The sequence below is a fragment of the Candoia aspera genome, chromosome 8, assembly GCF_035149785.1.
Source record: "Candoia aspera isolate rCanAsp1 chromosome 8, rCanAsp1.hap2, whole genome shotgun sequence".
Classification (NCBI taxonomy): Eukaryota; Metazoa; Chordata; class Lepidosauria; order Squamata; family Boidae; genus Candoia; species Candoia aspera.
Window position 1 is genome coordinate 57,669,958 of NC_086160.1, and position 24,525 is coordinate 57,694,482.

Here is a 24,525-nt window from a genome sequence, read left to right on the forward strand (position 1 = left end):
ATTATTTCAGGATATAATCTTTCTTTCATGTCTCTATGTACTAAATAATGTCCTAAATTAGACGCCTTTTTACAGTTTAGGATGGGAGATGACTTAGCCATTAGGTATAGTGCTTCTGTGCCAACACTTTGATAGAGCCCTGCATTTACCTTGAAGATTACCGTGTCTAAAAACCTTATGAATTCCTGCATACAAGCATTTGCTAGAATATCTGTATTGTGTGAAATAATGTATATTTGCATTTAATACATGCACAAATGTCAGGGTGAATTAAAATATTTATACATTAAACAATTTGATTAGTAACCATTTTAGCTTTTGACTAAGGAAATATTGTTATATCACTGAAAAAAAACCCTTCAGGGTAAATACCTGATTTAAGGCAGAGTTATAAATGAAGTTATGAAGATTTATAGCATTTACTGCCATGTCTCAAAGCAAAATACATTGACGTCCTTTTGGATAATGGACATTGTGGAAGGTTTGCAGACCCAGATGTGAGTAGTTTGTGTATAGGAGAGCAGACCACCACTACTTCAATATCCTTCTGAAGGATATTGGATGATGATGCCAAGCTTGTAATAGGCCATGCTATAGATGGGCATGACTCAGGCAGCTGTTCATCAGTAACCAAAACCAAGAAAATGACATGTGACTAGAAAACACTTTCTAGAATACACCTAAAATGGATATATCCTAGGATCCCATTTTAAGAAGGTTTGTGACTGGAATTTTACTATTTTTACAAGTTTCTTCAAAATAGATACAAAACATGAAAGGCGAAAAATACGCAGAGTAGAGAAGCATGTAAAAGAGGCTGGTTTATCATTCAATCGATCGATCAGCATCATTTCTAGGTCACGCACTGCTATATGTGTGTCTATTTTTCTTGCTATAATTACTCTTAGCTTAGTTAAGTAGTGATTTAGCTACTTCAGGCAGAAGCAAGCAGGACATGTGGACCCAAGTTCAATATTTAATTTTAAATAAGAATTTTGCTTATGGGAGGCTTAAGTAAGAAATGCTTTCCTTCCCTAAATTCTTAGCCTACAAAAAACAGACTCAGGTTGGTGGTTGGCAGTAAAAATCTGGCAAACTCTGAAATGCATGTGTAATATTTATATCCATCAAATATAGACCCTAAAGTGGATCATGGCAGAATGATATAACAATTCAATCAAACACTACAGAGCCAGAAATAAAATAAAAACTGATTCAGCAGCTAATTAAAAACAAATAATTAAACATGTAGCAGAAGGCTCAGCATATTTAAAAAGATTAACTGATGCCAAGGAAGGAAGGAAACAAATATACGTTGAGTTCTGTGCCTCGAAAGAGAAGTTTATGTATTGTGTGCCACCAGAGAAAAGGCCCCGTCCCTTTTAATTTATCTTCTCATTTTAACTCTGCAAGTTGGCTAGTTTGTCAATAGATTTTATCAATACACAGTTTTTTTTAATGCAAGAGGTTCTCTTGTTTCCCAAGGTTATTATCTGTTGCTGCTAGGCATTGATTCTTCTTCATGCTTTTCTGCTAAGAAGATGCTACAGTAACAATAGGAAGCATTGCCTCATCTTCTTGCCCTCACCTGAATTTCATCATGATGGTTTAAAATCAGGAGTCCTGTAGCATGTTTTCTGGCTTATAATAAAATTTATTAATCAGAGAAGATGCTACCAGACTCCTGACTTTTTACCATGACAGACTAATACAGCTCTCTTCCTACAATATAGTTATGGTTTATAATACATTATTTAATTCTTATCACTCATGATATTGGGCATTTAGATATATTTCCTTGAGGGAGGAAGTTGGGTGAGGATAAAGGGAGGTTTGTTCTGAGCTCAGGACAAAAGAGTTTCACTTAAAACATGCTATAAGAACATTTTGAGTGTTCCATGTTTCAGTGGAACAAAATTCAAAATGTCTTGAATCATCAGCCATATGGTTAATGAGAAATCTCTGCACCCTTGTTTTTCTTTCTTGGGTAAATATAGATGTATGTGTGATTTTTTTTTTAAAGATCAGGCAGGCAGAGTGCAAAAATTGTCTTTGGTCCTGCTTAACTGCTACATCCATTGTTTACTATGGAGTGCTATTAAAGACCAGTAATTGTTACCATTGTTTTCTATGGTACATCACTCAAAACATTATGGAACTCAATGCTCCAGTTGTCCTCATAACAGAACTCTGGAATACAGATTTTTTTCTGAGTTCAGGACTCTTGAAATGGTATTCTAAGCTATACAGAAATACCCACAATGGAGGAGTGGACTGCAAAGATGGTAGAACTTGCTGCAATGGCTAAATTGACTTGCCTGATTAAGGAAGGAACAACAATTACTTTTATAAAAGACTGGAAACGCTTTATGGACTTTCTGCTGAAAATGGACAAAAATGAATTGGTGATTTCAGAGTTTACTGATTAAAAAGGGTTGTTTATGGGAAGAAGGGAACCAAGATAAGTAATTTGGGAGGGTGGAAATGGTAATAATCATGCTAGTAACTGCTGCAAAAAAGATTGAAAATTGGTTCTTTAGATATATTTCTTTTTATTTTTTCATGCCTCTGTTTCTCACTTTTATCTTTTTATTTCTACTTTTTTCCTAAGTTTCTGTAGTTTTTTAATCCTGTGTAAAATTCTTTTCCATATATGTACAGTATATTCCATATAATATATACACATACACATACACATGCACCCACACATCATATATATAGCCATATAGCCATATAGCCATACAGTATATATATAGTATATATGTGTGTGTATATACAGTGTGTGTGTGTGTACACACACACACACAGACACATGTACAATGGTATTCTAAGCTGAGAATGTTTAGATCTTAGCATATTTTGAATATCTTTGGAGAAAGTTATTTTTGATTATCTTGAACTGGTACTCTGCCAGTCATACATGCTAGCATGTCAGTGTTTTCCAAAACATAAAGTTCTTCCATCCTAAGGAGATCTTCCTTTGAAAGAAGAAATAATAATACCTTTCTGCCCTCAAGAACAAGTACAGTAGTAATGAGAAGGAACCAAGAAGCATTGAAGAAGTAAGCAGCAGTTTGAGTAAGACTGCCACTGGGACCATAATAATAGAAGCTGTGATAAAACTAATGGAGGTGTTTTTCTCTCTCTCCAGGATTCAGCTCTGAGTAAGAAAAGTTCTCAAAAAGATTTTTGGCTTAGATTATCTTCAAGATCCAAGAGTATGTGAACCTACATTGTTATGGACCAGAATACACAAAATGCACCTTGAAGTATAATGGTATTGGAAGCAAGCCAGAAAGAAAATCACACTTGGTCAAAGTGGAATATGTTGAAAGGTCATGAAGTGTTCCATGATTTCATCCTATGGTATGAGACTCTGAAAAATTTCCTAGTTGATTGACTCTGTTTATTCCCATATAGATCACATTCTACATCAATTCAAATCTTTGAATTCAACTGATTGTAAATTAACTCACGCACTGTTTTAGTGAATATTTAATTAGGGCAGCTAAATTGCTAATTGCTATATATTTTTAATTAAGAGTTTTTTCTCACTGTTACATAAATGTGCATTTTTCAAAACTGAATAAAGTATTTCTGAACCAGATATTGTTGTAAGAATAAATTCCACCTGTGTACCCAGGTTAATGTGCAAGAGGGTAAAACTGCTGTTTTAATTTGAGAATAAATAATATTTGGTGAATGATTTCATGGTCCATAGCCTACTGCAACAGATTGTATAACAGTATCCTTGGAAACTTAGACAGTATAGTAGGACAGCTGTTTTAGTCTATGATAGCAGAAAATCAGAAAGAGTCTGGTAGCAGCTTTTCTGACTAACAAATTTTATATTCACATTTGTGAATGGTGAAATGTTGGTGATGTTATTATTGTGTGTGTCTGGCTACGAGTATCTGTCTGGCTACACACACACATACCTTTCTCTTAAAACAGCCAAGAACAGTGCACAAAATGTTAATGCATCACTAGTACTAGAATTAAAAATAATACACACATTTTGCATATCAACTAGAATGCAATGAGATCACTTAAGTATCAATTTATTGTTAGAACAATATTCTTAATTACCTGGTAAAAAGACATGTCTGTTGATGGTAAACCTGATAACTTCAGGTTTTTGCATTGTCCCTGGGAAGGAATTTGAAAACTGGTGGGCTACCACTGAAAGAGCCCTATTTTGAACCTCCACAACATGTGTGAGGGCTGAAGCTGCCAAGGCTAAAAGCAAAGAGTCCAAGAACAGATAGGACCGTCATCAGAACATGCTCATGGCTTCCTGTGGGGAATGGCAGACTGAGCAGTACTGCTTTTTTAAGCAGTGCCAACAGCGCAGCATTGTCTGGGTGCGGGCTGGGTCCCTGCAGCCTGAAGAATTCTCCGGATAAGGAGAATCCAGGAAATCATCCCTTTCGTTCTCTGGACAGCATTTTCTTGAGGGGTGTATGTGTGTGTCATGGAATGGAGTCCCTGCGATCAATCTGTGATTGAGAATGCTGGGAGGCACAGATGTCATCAAGCTGGGGGCTACACCGAAGCCGTAAAATGGACACTAAATCTTGCCACCCCATTTCTAAAACACCAAGGGTTTTTTGTTATTGTTGTTGTTGCTGTTTATTTGTTACTGAAGAGAGGCCTTTTTGCAATAAAGAAATGCGAAGCTCTTGGTGATTTTCATTATTCTTGGAATTTATTAAGTTGGAAAGTTGGCTTTTTTAATATTTAAATTCTAATATTGGGATTTAAAGATTTTTGCTGTTTTGTTGCCATTTTCTTAATGTTTTGAGGATTATAAAAGATTTATCTACTTTGTTGAATCTGTGGAGTGGAATTTTGAGCTATCTGCCTCTGCTTTCCTGTGAGAATGGCTCTCGTTTACATCTTTTTTCTCCTGATAACACATTGTGGAGAGACATGGAAGAAATGAAAGTGACCTTGAAAGAACTCTACCTTGACATCACCCAAGCCCTGGATTGTGTCCTAGAACTTGTGGAGTCTAAAGCCTACCAACAACTTGAAAAAGTAGACAAGAGTTAAAACTACTTTGAGAGTAGTACTCCTTCTTTAAAGAAGAAAATGAGGATTAACTTTCCAAGTCAAAAAGTGAAGGGAGAAAAATTGGACTGTGGAGAGTTAACTTTGATTCTGAAGAAAGAAGAGTTTCGGGCACAAAGGGAGAGATATGATTGGCTGAGTTCCTTGAATGAGATCAAGAATCAAGGCTGGCTGCTGCATTTGAGACTTGTAAGGGGAAAGCTTTGTGTGTAATACTGAGTTATGTAAATGCCTTAGCCTATTTTGAAGTCAGATAATTGTTTAAATGGGTTTATCAGGATGGTCTTCTAAAGGTTTAGACTGATGTTTTTATGTTGGTGATAATGATTTTACCTTTGGTAAAAGGACATTAACCTAATGTAGATAATTTATTTTTTGTTATTTTAGTAGGCAGAGAGGAGTAAACTTTTAGTGAAGTAGGATAATATTTGAGTATTTGCTTATTAGGCAAATAATTATGTTAGAAAAGGTTTTTTTATTTTTTTAAGAGGGAGAGATAGTTTGTTTTAGAGAAGAATGTCACACAGAGATGGAAATGCTTTATAGAAATAATGTTTATATTCGTTTAAATTAGAGTAAAAGATTGATAATGAGTTATGTATATTTTTGTTGTAGAAAGTCAGAAGCCACCATGTAATAGTCTTTTCTATATTTTCACACTTCTTTAGTTTTCTTTTTTCATGTGGTATTCTTTGTTTCATTCTTTTTAGTTTTTATGTATTGTATGTGTTTGTTGAAAAAATTAATAAAACTTTATCAGAACATGGTTAGGTGCCCTCATACCTAGCTGAAAAACAAGCAAGAAGCCCATTACCATGTAACGGTGGGAGAAGGAGATGTAAGAGTTAAACCCTGGAATTATATGGTGGACTTGATTGCTAGATGCTGCAGTAGCTGATTGTCTTTATTAGGGCTTCTTGTATCTGCAGTAAAAGCAACTTATGTATCTGAGCCTTGTCACTGACTAATCCATGCTAGATCCTGAATGATGGTTTACATTTTCAGCAAGATATATTACTATGATCCTAACGAAGCTCCGATTTCACGAGTCATACTGACAAGTGGGGCCACAAACAGAATCTCCCTGATCAGTTTCCATACACAGGTCAACTGTAATGGAAATAAGATTGATAGTTTTTTTTCCCACTGACAGAACTGATTCAAATCAATTGGAGGAGGAATGTGATATATGTTATTTTAGCTATGTATTGTTCTTTGGGCTAAAGATTACACCAAAGCATCACCAATTTACTGAAGATATGTAGATGACTACACCAATCTTATTAAAGATATTAAAGGCAAAACTGAAATACTTTGGCCACATAATGAGAAGACAGGACACCCTGGAGAAGATGCTGATGCTAGGGAGAGTGGAAGGCAAAAGGAAGAGGGGCCGACCAAGGGCAAGATGGATAGATGATATTCTAGAGGTGACGGACTCGTCCCTGGGGGAGCTGGGGGTGTTGACGAGCGACAGGAAGCTCTGGCGTGGGCTGGCCCATGAAGTCACGAAGAGTCGGAAGCGACTGAACGAATAAACAACAACAACACCAATCTTAACAGTTGCAAAATTAAAATATTTGCAGTCTTAATGAAAGTCATCTACAGGGTAGTCTGGGTCATTTTCTAAAACAAATAAATAAATAAATGTATTTCACACAGTCTGGCAGCTATGATACTTCTAACTGAAGTATCAAGAACTCTTCCTTAAAATAACTTTAAAACATTATAACTAATCAATCTACCTCATTCTTTACTATTCTGGGTTGGTTTTCACAAATCCTGCTAATTCATCGTATGGTTTATTTTTGTTTCAGCACAAGGTGTGATGTTGCGTTTTAGCATTACATATGCCATTATGACTTTTTAAATAAACTATTATTTAAAAAAAAAACTTGACTGGATGATGGAGGTAGAGGAGGAAGGAGAGAAAGAAAAAAAAACCTCATTTCCATTTACACCTTTTGCAGTGTGATAGTATCTGGGAATGACCTTGGGAAACAGGAGGAGGACCTGTGCCATAGGCAGCTCAGTCTGCAAGTGAGGGAAAAGCATGGGAAGCATTACAGAAGGGACCCTCCCTAGTTTTCCAGAGAATAAATAGAGAGGAGGGGAGAAATACTTTCAATCTTGCTTCTGGTTGTGCTTCTTGTCTGGACTACTTCAAAGGACTAACAGGCAGATAGAGAACTGTGACAGAGGAAGAAGATGGACAGTGTTTGAAGATGAAGGAAAAGATGGCTTTGAATTATACAGGACTAGGCTCTGGACGGCAATTGGATGGCAACTGGAGAAGGATCTGGAATGTCCAGAGCTTGGAGATTGATGCTACTGCTACTGCTGCTACTGTTGGTGCACTGTTATATTACATCCTACCATTTTTCTAGGACAACTTGCAGTTCAGGAACCACATTTGGTCTACCAGGCAGTCAAGTGTAGCCCCCTTTTCCTCCCAGTTTCTGTTGTCTTCCACTCATAACTACCATCCCAATGCTGCCTGTTTCATCCTAGTGCCTTCTCTTTATATGAGGTGTGTGTGTGTGTGTATACATTAAAAATGGGCCTTTGTTTTGCTCATGTACTTCTTAATTTATTTTAAACTTGGGACTCAACTGAGATGCAAGATGGTGGAGATTCCTGTAAGAGTGTGTATTAATGTCACTAAATAAACAGGATTTATTTTTGTTCCACATCTACTTTTAAAATCTTTTTAAGGGATTTTTATTTCTGTAGTGCTGCCCCTAACACGACATCTAAAGGCAGGTGCAGCCCTCAGACCAGTGATTGTGTGTTCAGATCTGGGACCTCAGTGTGGCATACATAATTCATCATGACTTCCTCTTAACTTGTCCCCATAAGAAAATCATTCAAAGCTGGAGGGACAGATAGTTATCCAATGAACTTCATGACTGAATGGAAATTTGAACCCGAGTCTCCTTGTTCTCTGTTCAACAGTAACATCTTCACAGTATTCTGCTTCTTTATGAGGTAGCCTTTCTGCCCTGCCATTTTTTTGTGTGACTTTGGAGAAATTGTATGTTTTGTATATTCTTGATCTATTTCATAGTAGAAAAAGTGAACCCTGATGTTCATTTTATGTAAGTTCTACCCGAGGATCTGCTTTAAAATTCTTGGAAAACTCTTGGAAGCAGGTTAAGCTGAACCTGCTTAACCTTATTTGTTGGGCTCAAGGTCATATGGAAAGAAAAACTACTTCTCCATATTCCTACCCATTATATTAGTATGGTGAAAAGAAAGCATTTTGCAATCTTTAATGAGCTAAGGAAGATGACACAGATCAGCTATTTTTCCAGGTGGTGAATTCCAACATAATAATACATTCTAATTTCCCATGGAGGAGGATCTGCAAATCTAATTTGATTTTATATCCTGGAGTTATATATTTGAGTTGATTTATATACATTGATTTTCATATACTTTGTCCAGTGTTTGTGAAGAACACAGATAAATGATAAGTTTATGGGGTAGGGGGAGACTCAGGTGCCCCATGACAAATCAAAAGTATTATTTTGATCAGTGTATTATATTATCAGTATCAGAATTGTCCACTGTTGCATATGCCTTTGATACCTCATCCAGACTAGATTTCCACTTCTAAACCCTTGTGCTGAATTACTTGCTGGTTTTGTAGCTATTTTCTATTAACCTATGACACTTGATCATCCTTGGCCCAACCCTTCCACTTACCACTTTTTGAAGTTCTTTTTATGCTGCAGTTCATGGCTCTGGAACTAAGGAGTAGCCATGTTGCAGCAATGATATCTTTCAATTAATATCCCATTTAAGAGAGGTTGGAATGGGACTTACGGTGGAAACATGGCGGACTGAACAGCTGCGCCCATGAGCTCCGCAGGCAGAACTGACATCATGGTAGCTTTTTTGAGCTCAGGCTGGTTTCTCCTGAAGCCCAGGAGTGTTTTTCTGGATCAAGGAAAATGCTCAAAATTGACCCATTTGTCCCCCATATGACGAACTGCAGCCAGGAGAATCTAAACAGCATTCGCGATTGATGGGTAAGATTTCACTGGGAGGCTGGGATGTCACCATTTTCAAGCCACGCTTCAGCCTTAAAGGGACATTAAGTCCAGCCACTCCATTTCTAAAGCACCCAATTTATTATTTTTTTTAAAGTGTTTGTACCCTAAGAGAGGCTTTCTACATTAAGGAGAAACAATCTCTTTGGTACTTATAGTTATTTTTGTGATTGATTTTTTTAAAAAAAAATCTTTTTAAGGTTTGGAGTTTTGCTTTCCATCCAGTACTAAGGAGGCTTGAGAGTATATTATCATCTCCCTGTTATTATTTTTGTGCTAATTTTGAAGAATTTAGCTTTTTTCCTACACGTTGAATCTGCCATTCTGAACTTTCACTTTCCTACCTCTACTTTCTCTGGGGAGTTATCTTAACTCAGTTTGGAAATTTTCCATTACCTTTTACTTTTGCTGGTTAAGTACCTGGGAGTGCCATAATTTACTGTGCAAGACATGGATGATTTTCACCAGGCTCTCTCTGACTTCCATCAAGATATTAAAGCAGATATTAAGCAATTTTTTTTCTGATTCCTGCCAAGTTATTATGCAAGACATTCAGAGCATTGTGGAAAATATGTGGTCTAAAACGCACCATCTGGTTGAGGATACTGTGGATGAAATTGAAGAATTTAACAGCAATGGAAATGTCTCTTCTAAAAGCAAGATTGGGGCTTCTGTTTAAATGTCGGATGAAATTGACAGTGCTGAATTGAAGATGTTTCATGGAGGAATTGAGCTGCAAGACATGAGTGAATTTGATTTTCTGATGGAATGCTATGGAAAAAAGGGATTATTATGTGTGGGAGGTTTTTTGAAGAAAAGTCTGTGTTTGTGAGTGGAGCAGTTGGGCTGTTTGATTTCTTTAAGAAAATAGCTCTGTGTTTATTATGGGGATATGTAAATGTTTTGGTCTATTTTGAAGTGGGTTAAGGGGCTAAAATGTTTATCTGGATGGTCTTTTGGCTTTGGATGATTTTACTTATCGTTAATGATTGGGATTAAGATTATTAAGGCATTTTAAAAAAATAATATTCATGTTTCTTGTATTAATTATAATGGCAGACAATTTACATGCTTTTTTTATTTTTGATCTTTATTACAGTAGACAGGAATGTATAGAATAGTAGTAGGAAGGGAATAATTAAGTAACTGTTATTTTGGTGGGGGAAGTTGATTAGGTGATTTATACTTTTTCTTTTCTTTTAATATGGGGGAGGGAGCAGTGGTATTTAGTGATTTTTATAATATGCTAAGGGGTTGACTTATAGAAATAATGTGATTTTGTTTTAATATAGAGTAAGGGATTGATTATGGAAAATTGCTGTATATTCTTGATGTTTAAAGTCGGAAGTCACTTCTTTTTGTAATCTATTTTTTAAAAATTCTCTTGTGTTTTCATACTTTTTAAGGTTTTTTTTTATAGTTTTTTGTTTTTATGTAACTTTTATCTTTTTCTGAAATTTAATAATTTAAAAAATAAAATAAAAAAGAGAGAGGTTGGAATAGAGCTATTCCTCTTTTGGAATATGGAATGCAAGCAAAATGAGACTGCTGGGTGGTTAGTGAGATGGCACTTCCAGCAAGTGCCATCTTATTATCACTATGTCACAATGGATTAACTGACTTTTGGATTAAAAAAATATGGTTACCAGAATTCTTTGCCATGGCCTGTAATGTAAAATTAGCAGTGGTAGCAAAGTACCAAAGAAGGGTTGGGTGGGAACTTTTTATTCTCTTCTTTGGGCCTTCTCATACCCTCCCCCTTTCTGAGAAGGTTGGTTCATGCCTCATACAAGAGCATTGCTTGAAATGGTTTGGGTGAAAAAGTGCAATGGTACAGAATTTAAAGTAAATAAAAATGCCACAACAAGATTTTGAGTTAAAATCTTCCAGCTTTACTGCAAATCATTCTGGCAGTTGCACATATTTCTACCTTTTAGTCTAATTATTCTGGCAAATACTGTAGCTCCAAAGTAAAAAAATCCAGCTAAATGTCCACCTCCCCGTTTTCTTGGCAACCCAGGATGAATACTATGAAGAGAAAGAACTATAATTATTTTAAGCATATGAACTAAGGGAAGGAACACATTTTTAAAAAAATTAAGCCTGTTTCTGAGCTGAAAATTATCTGGAGAAGAATTTTTACTTGAAGTTTTGGGCAGAAAGAATATTTCTGAAAAGTAAGGGTTTCACGGCTACTGTCACGGACTGATTTCCTCTGTATGTTACTGCAAGTTCACAAGTTGTGTATTTCTCTATGCTACCTCCATGACTACCCCAATATATGCTTTTCCCTCTACACAAATAATAAATTATTTTTCCTTATATAACTTTCTCTAGTGTTTGTTGGATATCTCTTTGGTGAAAAAGACGTATCCACAAATGATGGAGGTTCAGCTGAAAAATTGCCCTTTACAGGGTTATTTTCAACTTCAACTTTTAGAATTAAAATTCTCTTTCATTGCTATATAGACACAGATACATCAAACAAGCTTATCTATACTCTATGTTGAACCAACTGCAGGATGTAGTTTAATATGCATGGTAATATGTCAGCTTCTATTTTTCCTCCCTCTCCTCTCCTCTCCTCTCCTCTCCTCTCCTCTCCTCTCCTCTCCTCTCCTCTCCTCTCCTCTCCTCTCCTCTCCCCTTTGGAGTTAATGTGGCAGCTGTAGAGTTAATTTATTTGTATTTAATTCCCATCAACCTGGAAAAACTCAGGAACGCAAGCATATTAATCTCTTCGTTGCCTTCCTCCTGTGTTGCTTTGGATAGATTTGGTGATATAAAACAAGACAACACCCACGAACCCACCCCATCACACTTTAAAATATGTCAGAATATACCACACATTTTTTTAGAATACTAAATTTGCAAAAACAAATATGCAATTGATGCAAAAAGAATCTAAATAATGGTTGGTCATATGATATGTGTTTCATTCTCTATAATTATGTACTTTTCTCATTCAAAAAGCAAAGAGAGCAAATTATTATGAAACAAATAATTTACTATGCATCATTAGCATTAATGTTTATAGCCTGTGTGTGTAATTTTTTTCCATAAATCTGATCATAATATTCACAAACTTGTCTGTTCACATACAGTATTTATCTGGATGTTTTACAACAGTGAGGGTTCTCAAAATGGAACTAGTATTCACATTTATTTCATAGCATGTTATGGCTGTAGTTTCCATGGGTAATAACAGATACTTACTGGCAATTCTTTAAGGACCTTCCAAATCTCCTTCTGGCCATACTTTTCTGCAACATGAACTGGGCTTTCTCCATACTTGTTAGTAATTCTACAAGCCCAAGTGGCCTTGGGATCTTGGAGGAGGAATACAGCAAGCTTCTTTAATCCAAATTTAGCTGCACAATGGAGTAGAGTGGGAAGTTCCTCCAGCTGTGAATCTGTATTGAGAAACAAACACATGCATGTATATCACAAAATATTACATAATTCCTTTAGAACACAAGGAAATGGGTGTATACATGAAAGAGTCATGTAGCATGGTGGCCAATGAACTAAAAAGACCTAATATTCCATTGCTAAGTATTGCTATCAACTTCAAGTCTTCCATTCTCCTTATTTATTTATTTATTTATTTATTTAACAAAGTTATATGGCCTCCCAACCCATACATTGTGTAAAAACCAATAAAACATCTGGTGGAGGAAACAAACTCTAGACTAGCTATTTAATTGGCTCTGTATCAGCCTGGAGTCCCCAGGCCCACTGACAGAACCATATCTTCAGGGCCTTATGGAAAATCATCCAAGTGAGGGACAATCTTATCTCCAAGGGATAAGATTCCATAGGGAGGGAGCCACCACAGAGAAGGCCCTTTTTCTTGGTCCCACCAGATGTACCTCTCTAATCGATGGGATCTGCAAAATGCCCTGCCTCCTTGCTCTGGTGGGCCTTATTTTTTAACTTCCGTTGGACAGCCCTTCAAATACAAGACTATCTTCTGTAAAATTGGACACAAGACCACTTTATTGGGCATATGCCCAGGGCATGTCAGATTATATATGTTCTTTCATATGTGGTTACCATTCCTTTCAAATTAATAATTTTTTGAACAGGTACTACCATGTTCTTGGAACTATATTTACAGCTTAATACAACTGAGAAGTAATGGTGTGTCTGTAATAAAAATAAGGGAAAATATATACAGACAGCACACAGAAGTAATGGTGTGTCTGTAATAAAAATAAGGGAAAATATATACAGACAGCACACAGAAGCCCAATATATATTTATGATCCATGGATTTTAATTGCACATTTGTCCTTTGTTGCTAAGTTAAACAACATTCTATAAAGATATGCTGTGGTAATTGAATAGATAATAGCTTCTTTCAATGGCATAGAGTTACACCTACAGTTAAAATGTGTGAAGAGTATCAGTTTGCTAGGTGCATGGACCATTTTAAGGCTACTGTAATAGGCACTATGCATGTGAGGATGGGGCTGTTAAACACTGTTGTGAAATAGCAGGTCAAGAACTGAGATTGTTCCTTTTGTCACTTGAGGTGCTTGTGAAAAAAGTAAACCAAAACCAATTGTTCATTACAAGGCACATATTGTTATCAGCTGGAGCAACATTACTAGATAAAACACAGAGTTCTTCCTCAGCATCATTAGGATGAACCATTTTTAAAGACAAGGCATAACTGCACAATGTAATAACAATAGTATGGTAATATGAAGAAATAAGAACTGCGCTATATTTGACCAAATTCTCTCTAGTTCTGCACTCCAGTTCCTCCAGAAGCTAACCAAACATGGGAGCTAACCATACATGGGACATCAGGACAACAAAATACAGTAGTTAGCCACTTACCCTGTCCATCAAATTGCTGTTTGCAAGAGAATTAAGAAGTCCTCACCCCAGGAAATTTAGAGATAAATAGGGCATTAAAGTGAAAGCATCCATTTGTCAAGATTTCTGCCACCCAATCCTTTTTTTTCTTAATAAATCTGGTTAACTAAGACTTTGTGAGTATCTTGCTTTCAGCTGCCAAGAGCAAAGCAATAAGCTGAACAATAAGCTGCATATCAATTTGGTCTGGTGAGTGTCCCTTACTGGGAAATTAAGAGTTCTCTTAATTCTAGGACCCACAGTCACTGTGTGGTACTGGCAGATCACAGGGTTTTCCTGGAAATTGTAAATGAAACTGGTGTATTAAGTGTGAGGCATGGATGTCTGTTGCTCTTTCCCATGAACTCTCTGATTCTGGATAGGCCTTCCAGCAAATCATTTCCTCTTGTGTCTTGAGTCCAGAATTGCTTCTACTTCTCCCAGCCTTGTGAGATAGATCAGACAAGAAGCACATCCAGAAGTAATAGCTCTATATTTACTGTAAGGTTATATTAACAGTATCTTGGAAGTCTGAAAGTACATCTCTCCCCACTTGTCTTTACAGTCCAGTAAACTAGAGAGGGTCCCTTCTGAGATGTTTTCCACACTGTGATTCCTTCTGTGGGCTCAGCTGCCTTTTATCTGACCATTGACTAGTCTGTCTCCCATGGTCATTCCCACATAACATTACAACTCTTCACACTCTCTGTATACCTGTACTAGACGGGCAGTACTTTCCAGGAAATGTCTCCATTGTTGGAATATTGATTTTACCACAAGAAACTCCTTATTGAAGATGTTATAGTTCTGTTCTGATGATAAAAGCAACTTGGAATAAATGCACATGGCAGGAGATACGTCCTCCCTTCTTTCTTTTCTTGGAGAAGAACTTCTACAACTGCTACATCTGAAGCATTGGTCTGCACCATGACTTTGCACATGGAATCTTCATGCAGTTGCTGTGAAGTGGAAAGGTTTTTCAATTCCTGGAATGCTGTCTGTTCTTGAGTAGACCATATTTACTTTAGGAATTGAGACAGTGGCCTGGTGCAGTCTGCAAAATGCGGATGAACTTTCTATAGAAATTGGCAAATTGCAGAAAATGCTGCACATCCTTCACATTTCAGGGTGGTTGCCATGAAAGAATGGATTGTACTTTTCCCAGGTCCCTTTGAATGCCTTCAGTAGAGATCCTGTAACCCAGATGGGGTAGATCGAATGCTCATTTCTCCAATTTAGCAAAAAGTTTGTGTTCACAGTGTCTCTGTGTTTCTGACATAAGCTGCATGCAAGGAAGGGTCCTCCCAAAAAATCAGTATATCATACAAATACACCACTACATATTTGTCTAGAATGTAAAAAAAAAAAAATCATGATGAAGACTGCCCTGCAATTAACCAAGCCAAAAGGCATCATGGTGTACAGGTAGTCCTTGCTTAACAACCACAATTGGGAGCAGCAACTCCATTGCTAAGCAACATGGTCATTAGGCAAAGCATCACTTGACCATGCCAGATTTATGATGTCACTTCCGCTGCGGTCATTAAGTGAGACATCACATGACTGTGACTTGCGATTTTATTGCCGGCTTCTCCATTGATTCTGCTTGTCTGAAGCTGGCTGTGAAATGCAAAATGGAAATCACATGGCAGTAGGATGCTGTGCTGGTTGTAAATGTGAGAACTTGGTAAAGTTCTCTTTTTCAGTATTGTCATAACTTTGAATGGTTGCTGAACAGAGCAGTCATTAAGCAAGGTCTACATGTACTCAAATTTCCTATATCTGGTATCAAATATAGTCAAACATTCCTGTTCCACTTTCATTCTGATCAAATTGTAAGCGCTTCTCAAAGGCCAACTTTGTAAAAGTGCATGGCATGGCTTTTGTAGGTGGTCTAGGGCAGGGTTCCTTAACCTTGGCAACTCTAAGCTGTGCGGACTTCAACTCCCAGAATTCCCCAGCCAGCTTTGCCAAGGTTGAGGAACCCTGGTCTAGGGGATCTAAAATAAGCAGCAGTGAGTAGTGGTCTCTAACTGCCAGCTGGTTAAGAAACCTATAGTTGTGAACTGTAAGAACAGAGTTGCTATCTCCTTTAGGGATGAAAAATGTAAGTGCGCATGCTGGAGATTTAGAAGGGTAAATAAAACCTTTCTTTAAACCATCATCCAGAAATCCTTTCAAGATGGTTAAGTCTCAAGTAAACATTGGGTACCATCTCTTCACAGAAATTTGGGCTCCTGGCACACATAGAGTCACACACAGTGCAGATGCCTCTTCTCCAAAGAACATCTTCAAAGTTTGAGTATTTCTCTGGCAAGGCAGGAGAGTGACTGTGCTGAACCAGACTGGAGAGTGAAAAGCATTTAACCAGTGCTGTTGATAGCTTGGTGATGGAACAGAAATTGTTCCTTGCTGCCAATGCACATCTGGCTTATGTAACTGCAGCCAATTGTAGTGAGAAGAGGGAGTAGCCTTGAGGGACAGGAGGAAGACCTGCTCATGACAACATTCAGATAAAAAAGGCCTGCATCTAAGGCAGGAATGTAAAGTAAGTAAATGTGTCAGACAAGCCTTTCCTCAGTTTTCGCCAAGGGCTTACCATAAAAGTAGTCCTGACTTAATGATCCATGAAATTCTTAGTCTGATCTATCTTGAGGGGCTAACACCAATCATTTCCAGCATAATAGCAATCTGTAAGGAAACAGTCACACAGAGTGGCAAGAATTCTGTGTGATCTTGTAGTCTATTGTTAGTTGCAAGGAAGTAATGTTTCATAACAGTGGCCCAGCTCAAAGTAGCTGTCCATCTATTGTTTCCACCAACATTGGGCTCTCTAGTGTCCTAGTGGATAAATTAAACTTTTGTACTGCAGTCTCATCTATGAAATTGGAGGTCAGCCCTGAGTCTATAAAGGCAGAGAATTGTACTTCTTGGCCTGGGTCTAAACACAGAGTCACAGGAACAATGGAATGTACTTGTCTGACATCATCTGAGCTCTCTTTAATTGCCTGAGGGCCACCCTGTGGAGGAGGACTCTTGGGAAAGAGGCCCAGAATTTTCCAGAAGCTGTGGCCTTGCAGCAATTTGGACACTTGCTTATATGTTATATGACATGGTGTCTGTGTATTATATTTTTCTTAGTGGTAGCACCAGATTTCCCCAGATTTCTAAACTTACCTTACAAAGCCAGATATGTCCATTATTTTCTTTGTTGACTGAGAACCAACATGTATATTTTACTTATTAAATGGAATGAACATTTTTCTGCTAGGATCACTTCCTGAACAGATAGCCTTTATTCCCCATCATCACCACCTTGCTTAGAGCCCACTGTAATTACTGTTAATTACAACTCTTGACCTGTATACCCACATTTTCAGTATCAACAGGGGAAATCTGAATGCATGAACAGCAATTATCACAGTAAAAACACAGTTCGCCACAGCATGAGGTACCTTGCACGTTGTAGTCTTTTACAGTCTAGGTGAATTGGATAAGAACCCAGCATGAAACATCTGCGCATAATGTTTCAGAGAATATTGTCACAGCTTTACCTTTATCTCTTTGTCTATGTTTACTGGGCCCAGAGAAGAATTTACAGTCTGAATTTGTACTGAACTGCAGAACTGCTGAAATGCATCTTGGGCCAAAGAGGATGGTTCAAGAGGAACATTGAGGCTTCTGATGCTTCCCATTGCTTATGCCCGAGGTGATTGCTTCACTCTACTTAATGGCAGGGCTGACCTTAATTCATGGTGATAACTACATCTACAGTACATGTATGGATTAACTGCTGCTCCTGAGTAATAAACACAGATGAGGGCAAAGACAATGGAGAGTCAACCCATGGAGGGAAGAGTCACCGCTATGAAAACAGTGGTCCCAGATTATGCCTGCTATGAATCTGAATGGAATGAAATGTACAATAATTCGTAGGAGATATTCAATTTATTTGGACCTGTGGTCATTTTTAGATGTTTGAAACACCATTGTGTCATAGAGGAATGGCCTACTAACAAAGGGCCACTAATTTGTCCAAGAAGTTGAGTACAAGGCTGAGATTTGAAACATCCAGTTTCAGATGTAATTTTAGCAGGCAGGATGGAAACCAAAGTATGTGATTCCAGCTCCTTTGTGCTTTATCCTCCTCCTCCTCCTCCTCCTCTAGAATAGAAGGAATTTTCTACAGGCATTTTGGAGAAAAAGGGTGTGGCAGAGTAAGTTTTTTTAAATCCTGCCTTTATTATTTTTTTATAAATAACTCAAAGCAGGGAACATACCATAACTCCCTCCTCCTCCTATTTTCCAGAGAGAGAGAGACAATGACTGGCCCAAGTTCACCCAGCCAGCTTTCATGTCTAAACTGATCATCAGGGCAACCCTGATAATCTCAATCTTTTTTTCCTTGTGTGCCAAAATCAGACTCCCTGCCACATAGATACTGAGAAGCTTCATGCCTAATGAAAACACCTGGTTGCAATCGCATCTGAAAATACAAAAAAGGCAGAAATGTCAAGCAAAGAGGGAGGGGGTTATGGGACATTCCTGGAATTGTTTTTGTATGATACAGCCTGGAGATCTTGTGTACATCAACGAAGAGGTGGAGGAGGAACCTGCAGGTGCAGACCCCATGAGAACAAGCAGCACCAAGGGATAGATCTGCTGAGCAGGCTGGTTGGTGGTGCTTTCGAAGGATGGCCTGTCAAAGGGGCTGGAATCCAACAAGCCCGGAAACTTTCCCCTTGGCTTATTCCCCCCTCTTCCAGGCTACGAGGGACCTCAGTGGTAAAAGTACCAAGAGACATTGTGTGAGTCAGGGAGGGAGGGAGTGAAACAGATGAGAGACTCCAAAAAACCTGTTTGGAATTGTCTGCGTAGCACGGTGTATAAATCGTTTGTTAAGCCAAAGCCACTTTATCTACTGGAAACCTGCACAAATTATCTAGCTCAAAGCAATAAACACTGTAATTTGGAGAAGCACAGGGTGAATATGTTCACAGTGTTCCTGTCCTCTTTTCTCACCCTTTGGAAGAAGAGAAAAGGCAGGGGGACCAGAACTGGTGTACTACCTGATACCGACAAGGAAAACCTGTATCTCTGCTTGGGCTCATGGGTATGCAGTAATTGTGTTTCAATTAATAATTTCAGAAAAAGGAGCCCCTAGGAAAGTATTTTAAATAAATCTCATTGGGGATCTTACTTTGCTTTCCTCCTCTGTGGCTCTAAGGCAGTGTTGCTGGCTGGGGAATTCTGGGAGTTGAAGTCCACACATCTTTAAGTTGCCAAGGTTGAGAAACACTGCTCTAAGGTTTGACAGAGGGGATCTGTTCAGGACCAAATGAAACCTTTGTTTTCTTCTTTCCTTGGCTTTTTCAGAAGTCTGCTGGGGGCAGATAATGCCAGCTGACATGATACCACATTTGCTCATTACCTTTGAATGCAATTCAGTGGAAGCAGATGAAAAGTGATGCACCCTGGCCTGCACCTACATCCACCTTCATCCAGATGTATGTTAGTGGGATCTAAGCTATCGGTGAATAATCAGCAAAGGGATCTTGGAATCATGGAGGAGAGGTCAATGAAAATGCCAACCCACTGTGAAGCTGTTGTAAAAAGTGGATCCAAAATTATTACCAGCATTAGAGCAGCTCCCTTATGAAGAAAGACTAGAATATCTGCAGTGTTTTAGTTTGGAGTGAAGACAGAAAATAGGAGACATGATAAAACTGCATAAAATAATGTATGGAATAAAAAATATGGAGACAGAAACGTTTTTCCTCTCCCACAGTGTTAGTACTCAGGTCATCCTTTAAAACTAAATATAGGCAGATTCAGGACCAATCAAAGTAACTACTTCTTTAGATGACACATAGTTCAGCTATGGGATTCCATTGCTATCAGATGTGGTGAAGGCCACCGATGTAGACGGTTTAAAGGAGACCGGTAAAATTCATGGAAGATTGGCCTATTCATGGCTACTAGTCTTGAAGGCAGTTTACCACCTCTGGAATGATTGTTAGCATTCCTTAAATACTGTAGCTGAAGAGGCGCTACAGTGGAAGAAAAGCGGACAGGCCATTAGCTATTTCTTATCCTACTCCCATAGGTATATTCAGATTTTCTGAATTTCTCCGAGGGCGATTGTTGTGGTAAGGAAAAAAGTGCTTTGCTTCTTAAAAGGTAAATGTGAGTTGACTATAATTTCATTGCCTTATTTGAAACCAACAAAGATTCTTTTATTTTACCAGTGAAATCTTCAAAAATATATTGCATTTTGAGGGGCTTCTGTTTAATGTTACAAGTGGTCAGCTAGCCAGTGAAACACATTTCTAGTACACCCCATTACATATAATTCTTCATTCCACTTCTCCTTTTCTATTTTTTTCCCCCAATATCTTGGGCCTGGGCAGTCTCAATCTATTTATTTGTTCTGTTTACATCTTTTCAAATCTTTCAAGGATTATGAAAGTTTACAGTCATAAATCAACAATTAAGACTCCCCCTTATACAGAATAATCAACCAACAATTAAAACATCCACAGTAATAATGTAACAATGATATAGAAATTAATATCATGCCAGTCAAATAATATTGATGAAACAATTATTAATCAATAATAAACAATAATAAATTATGAACACAGTCTCCTTTTTAATTCGGGGGGTTTGGCACATTTGTAAAACTTGGAATTTTCCCAAAGTATTATCATTAGCAGACAGTATATGAAAAATGACCCTGGTATGAACCTTCTCAGTAAACAGACCAGACAAAGGATAATAAACAGTACATACCCGTTTCCCGGTCATGATCCGTGACTTCATTTGGAAAACTGCTAAAATCATGAGAAATGATTGAACTTTTCAGCAAGAGTGTGAGAATGTTATCCATTTTCTCTGCTGATGAAAACTTGAAAGCCTGTGGGGGTGAGGTAGGGGCAAGGAAAACAAAGAAGAATAACCTGAGGGCATACAGATTTGTCCTGCCAAAAACAAAAAGCAAAATAAATGCAAGCTCACGTGGGAATATCGTGCACCACTGAAGCTGGAAACAACCATTAGTTTTTAAGACAGTTGCTGGTGGTCTGGTAAGAAGGGTAATTTCTCAGATTGGTTTAAGGGCATAGAAGATCACTAATCTTCTAGAAGATCAGTGGAAGGTTGTAGTGACAACTATTTCCTGGAGAAAGGCAATTCCTGAAAAGTAATTGAAGGACAGCCTCAAGATAACAGAGGCAGCAGCTGCAGTCTCCTGGGTGAGCCTCTGTTAATGGAACTTACAAGGCTCACGCAAGTGGGCTACTCTTGAACAGCCCCCCAGTATTGGAATTGGAATAGACTCCTGCTTCTTTTCCTGCCTCGAAGAACTCAGGTAGAGCAGGTTGAAAAAATCCTGCAAAGTCTGTTTCCGAAGATGATAGCGGGCTATATATTTTCAAAGTGAGCAGCAATGCCTCCAGTGTTATGACTGCCGCCATGGATACAAATATTACCCGATAAAATTCTTGTACACTAAGGTTATCTGCTGTTGCAGATTGACTCTGAAAGGTAAATGTGATTTTGGGGCTTAGAGGCAAGATATCTCAGGATAGTGCCACACAGAAAAGAAATAATATGCCCTTTTCCTACCAGATCTTATTTGATTTATTGAAAAACACATTGCTTTTGAAATTTATTTCAGAGAAGAGAATTTTGGAGAAATTCCTTTGGGTGAAGTGTGGTGGCCTTGCAATTATTTAGTAAAGAGGAGTCCAAGATACGTATGAATTTCATGGCACCAGTGCCTCCCAAGAACCCTGCAGATTCTGAGGTGTTGCATTTCCAATAAATCCCACAGTAAGATGTCACTTCAATTTTTCACTGTGGGAAGCAGGGGTGTTTGCAGGGAGGGGGTTGCAAAAGTAACAGTGGTGGCCATAACCACTCAAAGACCCATCCCTTTTTTATATGTATCGTGACATACATAAAAATGGGTGTAGCTTCAGTTGCATCATTGCGGTTGCTATCTTTCTTTCTTTTTTAACCAAAGACATCTTTGCTGGCAAGTGTGGGCAGCCAGGGAAGTTTTAGATTGGTGGAAAGGTGAATAATAGAAACCATTAACAGTAGCACTTAGATTTTCACTAGTTCTCAAAATTAAATTCAAAACACCTACAATCCTGGGAATAAGTTTATTAAAAAAAACACACAGAAGCCTCTTTCAGAGGAAGGAAACATTTGAGAAGTCACCAGCCAGCATTTCAGGGTACAGTTTGCTAGCACAACATTGCCTTAAGGTATTATTTGGTTTGGTAACTGCAGGGGTGTTATCTTGCCTTTACATCCTATTTGTTGTCAGCTTTCCATCCATCAAGAACAGGGCGGTCTATCACACAAGAAGACAAGCACCATGTCTGTTGTTCACGACACATTTTGTGCTTGCACAATGCAAATTGCCATCTGGTAATGGCATATTAGAAAACAGGACAACCCTGGCTTTTGGCCAATGCCAGAGAAGCTGGTATTGTTTTTCCTGGCCTTGAAGCATGATTGGAGTGTTGATTCAGGAAAATTGGCCAGTCACATCCACTTCTCTCTCATTCCTGAGTGGAGAAAGCTGTGCAGCTGATTTGCTTTTCTCTAGAGCAGTGTTTCTCAAACTTGCCAATTTTAAGATGTGTAGACTTACTCCCAGAATTCCCCAGCCAGCCATGCAACATTCTGGGAGTTGAAGTCCACACATCTTAAAGTCACCAAGTTTGAGAAATGTTGCTCTAGAGGGTCTAGGTAACTCTCTGGTACCAGAGCATAGACGCTGCTCTCTCAGTGAGAGATTGGGCCACCAAGTTGGGTGTACTTGGAATGGCATGGATATGCTAAGGCAGGTTTGGAATGATTTGTGCTAAAATTCAGGAGACATATGCTCTGAATTTGATCTGGCAGGACACCTCTTAAGCTCTTCTGTGCCCTCATGGGGTTTCCACTTTTGCCTTCCTAGTTGATTGCTGCTATTAGTGCCTTTTAGTTGTCCAGTATATCATTTCTGGTTTGCAAGATTTTCTGCCTTTCAGTTTATTTACACACCTTTTCTTTTCATACTTTCTCAGAAGCACATTCATATGGGACTTAGTCATAGAACAAAAATGATAATTAAACCACAGAGATATTCACCTGAGCAATATGAGTACTTTAATTTCAAAAACAGAAATGAATAATCAATAAGGCATGTTTAAACACTGGTGTGGCAAAATAAACTAAGAGACTGAACTACAAGGATAGGAGATCTGCATTCTGAATCTTTCTTTTGTCATGAACTCACTTTAGGCATACATTCTCTTGAAGCCTCAGTTATTCACCCAGGGCTACTGGGAAATACACCATGGAAGTTTTCAAATACATTGAGTGATACAGCAAAATAGGATCTGCTGTGCATGAATGTAATTTTCCAGTGTTTGCTCCCATCCCACACCAGGCATTCCTCAGCTCAAAGATATGCATTTTTGGGAAACTGCATGCAAATACCTACATATTCAGTAGACAGCTGAATAAGTGAAACAGTGTAAGTTGCCAGTGGAGGCTCCATTTTGTAGCCCCTGTTATCAGATGGCAATTCCAGATGATCAGACTTTCTGTCTCACAGTTTTCTGAATCTAATATAAAACACACTTCAAGACTGAGCTAGATTGTTTTGAGTATTTTCAGATCTTTTGGGCATCAGGATGTTATCTCTTTTCGTCGATACAACACTGCTGACATATATTGAAATTCACTGCAGTTGAAAGTCCTCAGTTACTATGTGGTCATAGAGAAAACTGATCTATGTGGTCTCTAAGAGTTGAGAGTGACTTGATAGCATAAAATCAATCAATCGATGAATCAGTCAATATGTGATCTGAAGAAGATGCCCGTCTCGTTCAAACATCAGTCTATTCCTTTATCAATTTCTGAGATGAAGGGAATGGCCATCAGGAACATCTCATCTGAGTCCCTTACTTGTACATACATTTTCTATTTTCATGGCACATAGCTTCATTTATTTAGTGCTCAGTAAAAACAGTTTTATTTTTGCTTTTAATGAATGTTAACAGTTTAATGGTTCCTGTCATTTTATTGTTATTCATACAATGTTGTTATTTGCTGCCTTTTTATTGTTATCTCACATTTCATTGTTCTGACATAATGACATGCAGTCTCCCATGAAAACAGGCTAGTAATATTGTGATAAATAATACTAATTAGTTAATTGGTCTCACTGGAAACTTCTTTCTGAGAGCTTGCCACTACAGTACTTTTGTATTTATTCAGAAAATTATAACCTATCTTCTAGTGCCTTTACACCAGAAAGCCCTACAAGAACATAAACAAGAATACACTATAAAATCTTACATTTAGCAAAAATACAGAAGCAATATTTATTTATTTTAAAAGCTTATAATCTGTCCTCATCTTTAAGGTAAAGGTAAAGGTTTCCCTTGATGTAAAGTCCAGTCGTGTCCGACTCTAGGGGGCGGTGCTCATCTCCGTTTCAAAGCCTTGGAGCCGGCGTTGTCCATAG

At 38.0% G+C, this 24,525-nt stretch overlaps 1 protein-coding gene across 1 annotated transcript in view; it reads right to left on the reverse strand.

Moving 5' to 3' along the window:
- The window catches only part of BANK1 (B cell scaffold protein with ankyrin repeats 1), a 163,458-nt gene that overhangs the window by 80,997 nt on the left and 57,936 nt on the right, over window positions 1-24,525 (reverse strand). Inside the window, exons 6-7 of the mRNA XM_063310173.1 lie at window positions 20,787-20,910; window positions 12,345-12,541 (exon numbers count right to left, since the gene is read on the reverse strand). Of these exons, the coding sequence (XP_063166243.1) occupies window positions 12,345-12,541; window positions 20,787-20,910 (321 nt within the window). The remainder of the gene's footprint in view (window positions 1-12,344; window positions 12,542-20,786; window positions 20,911-24,525) is intronic.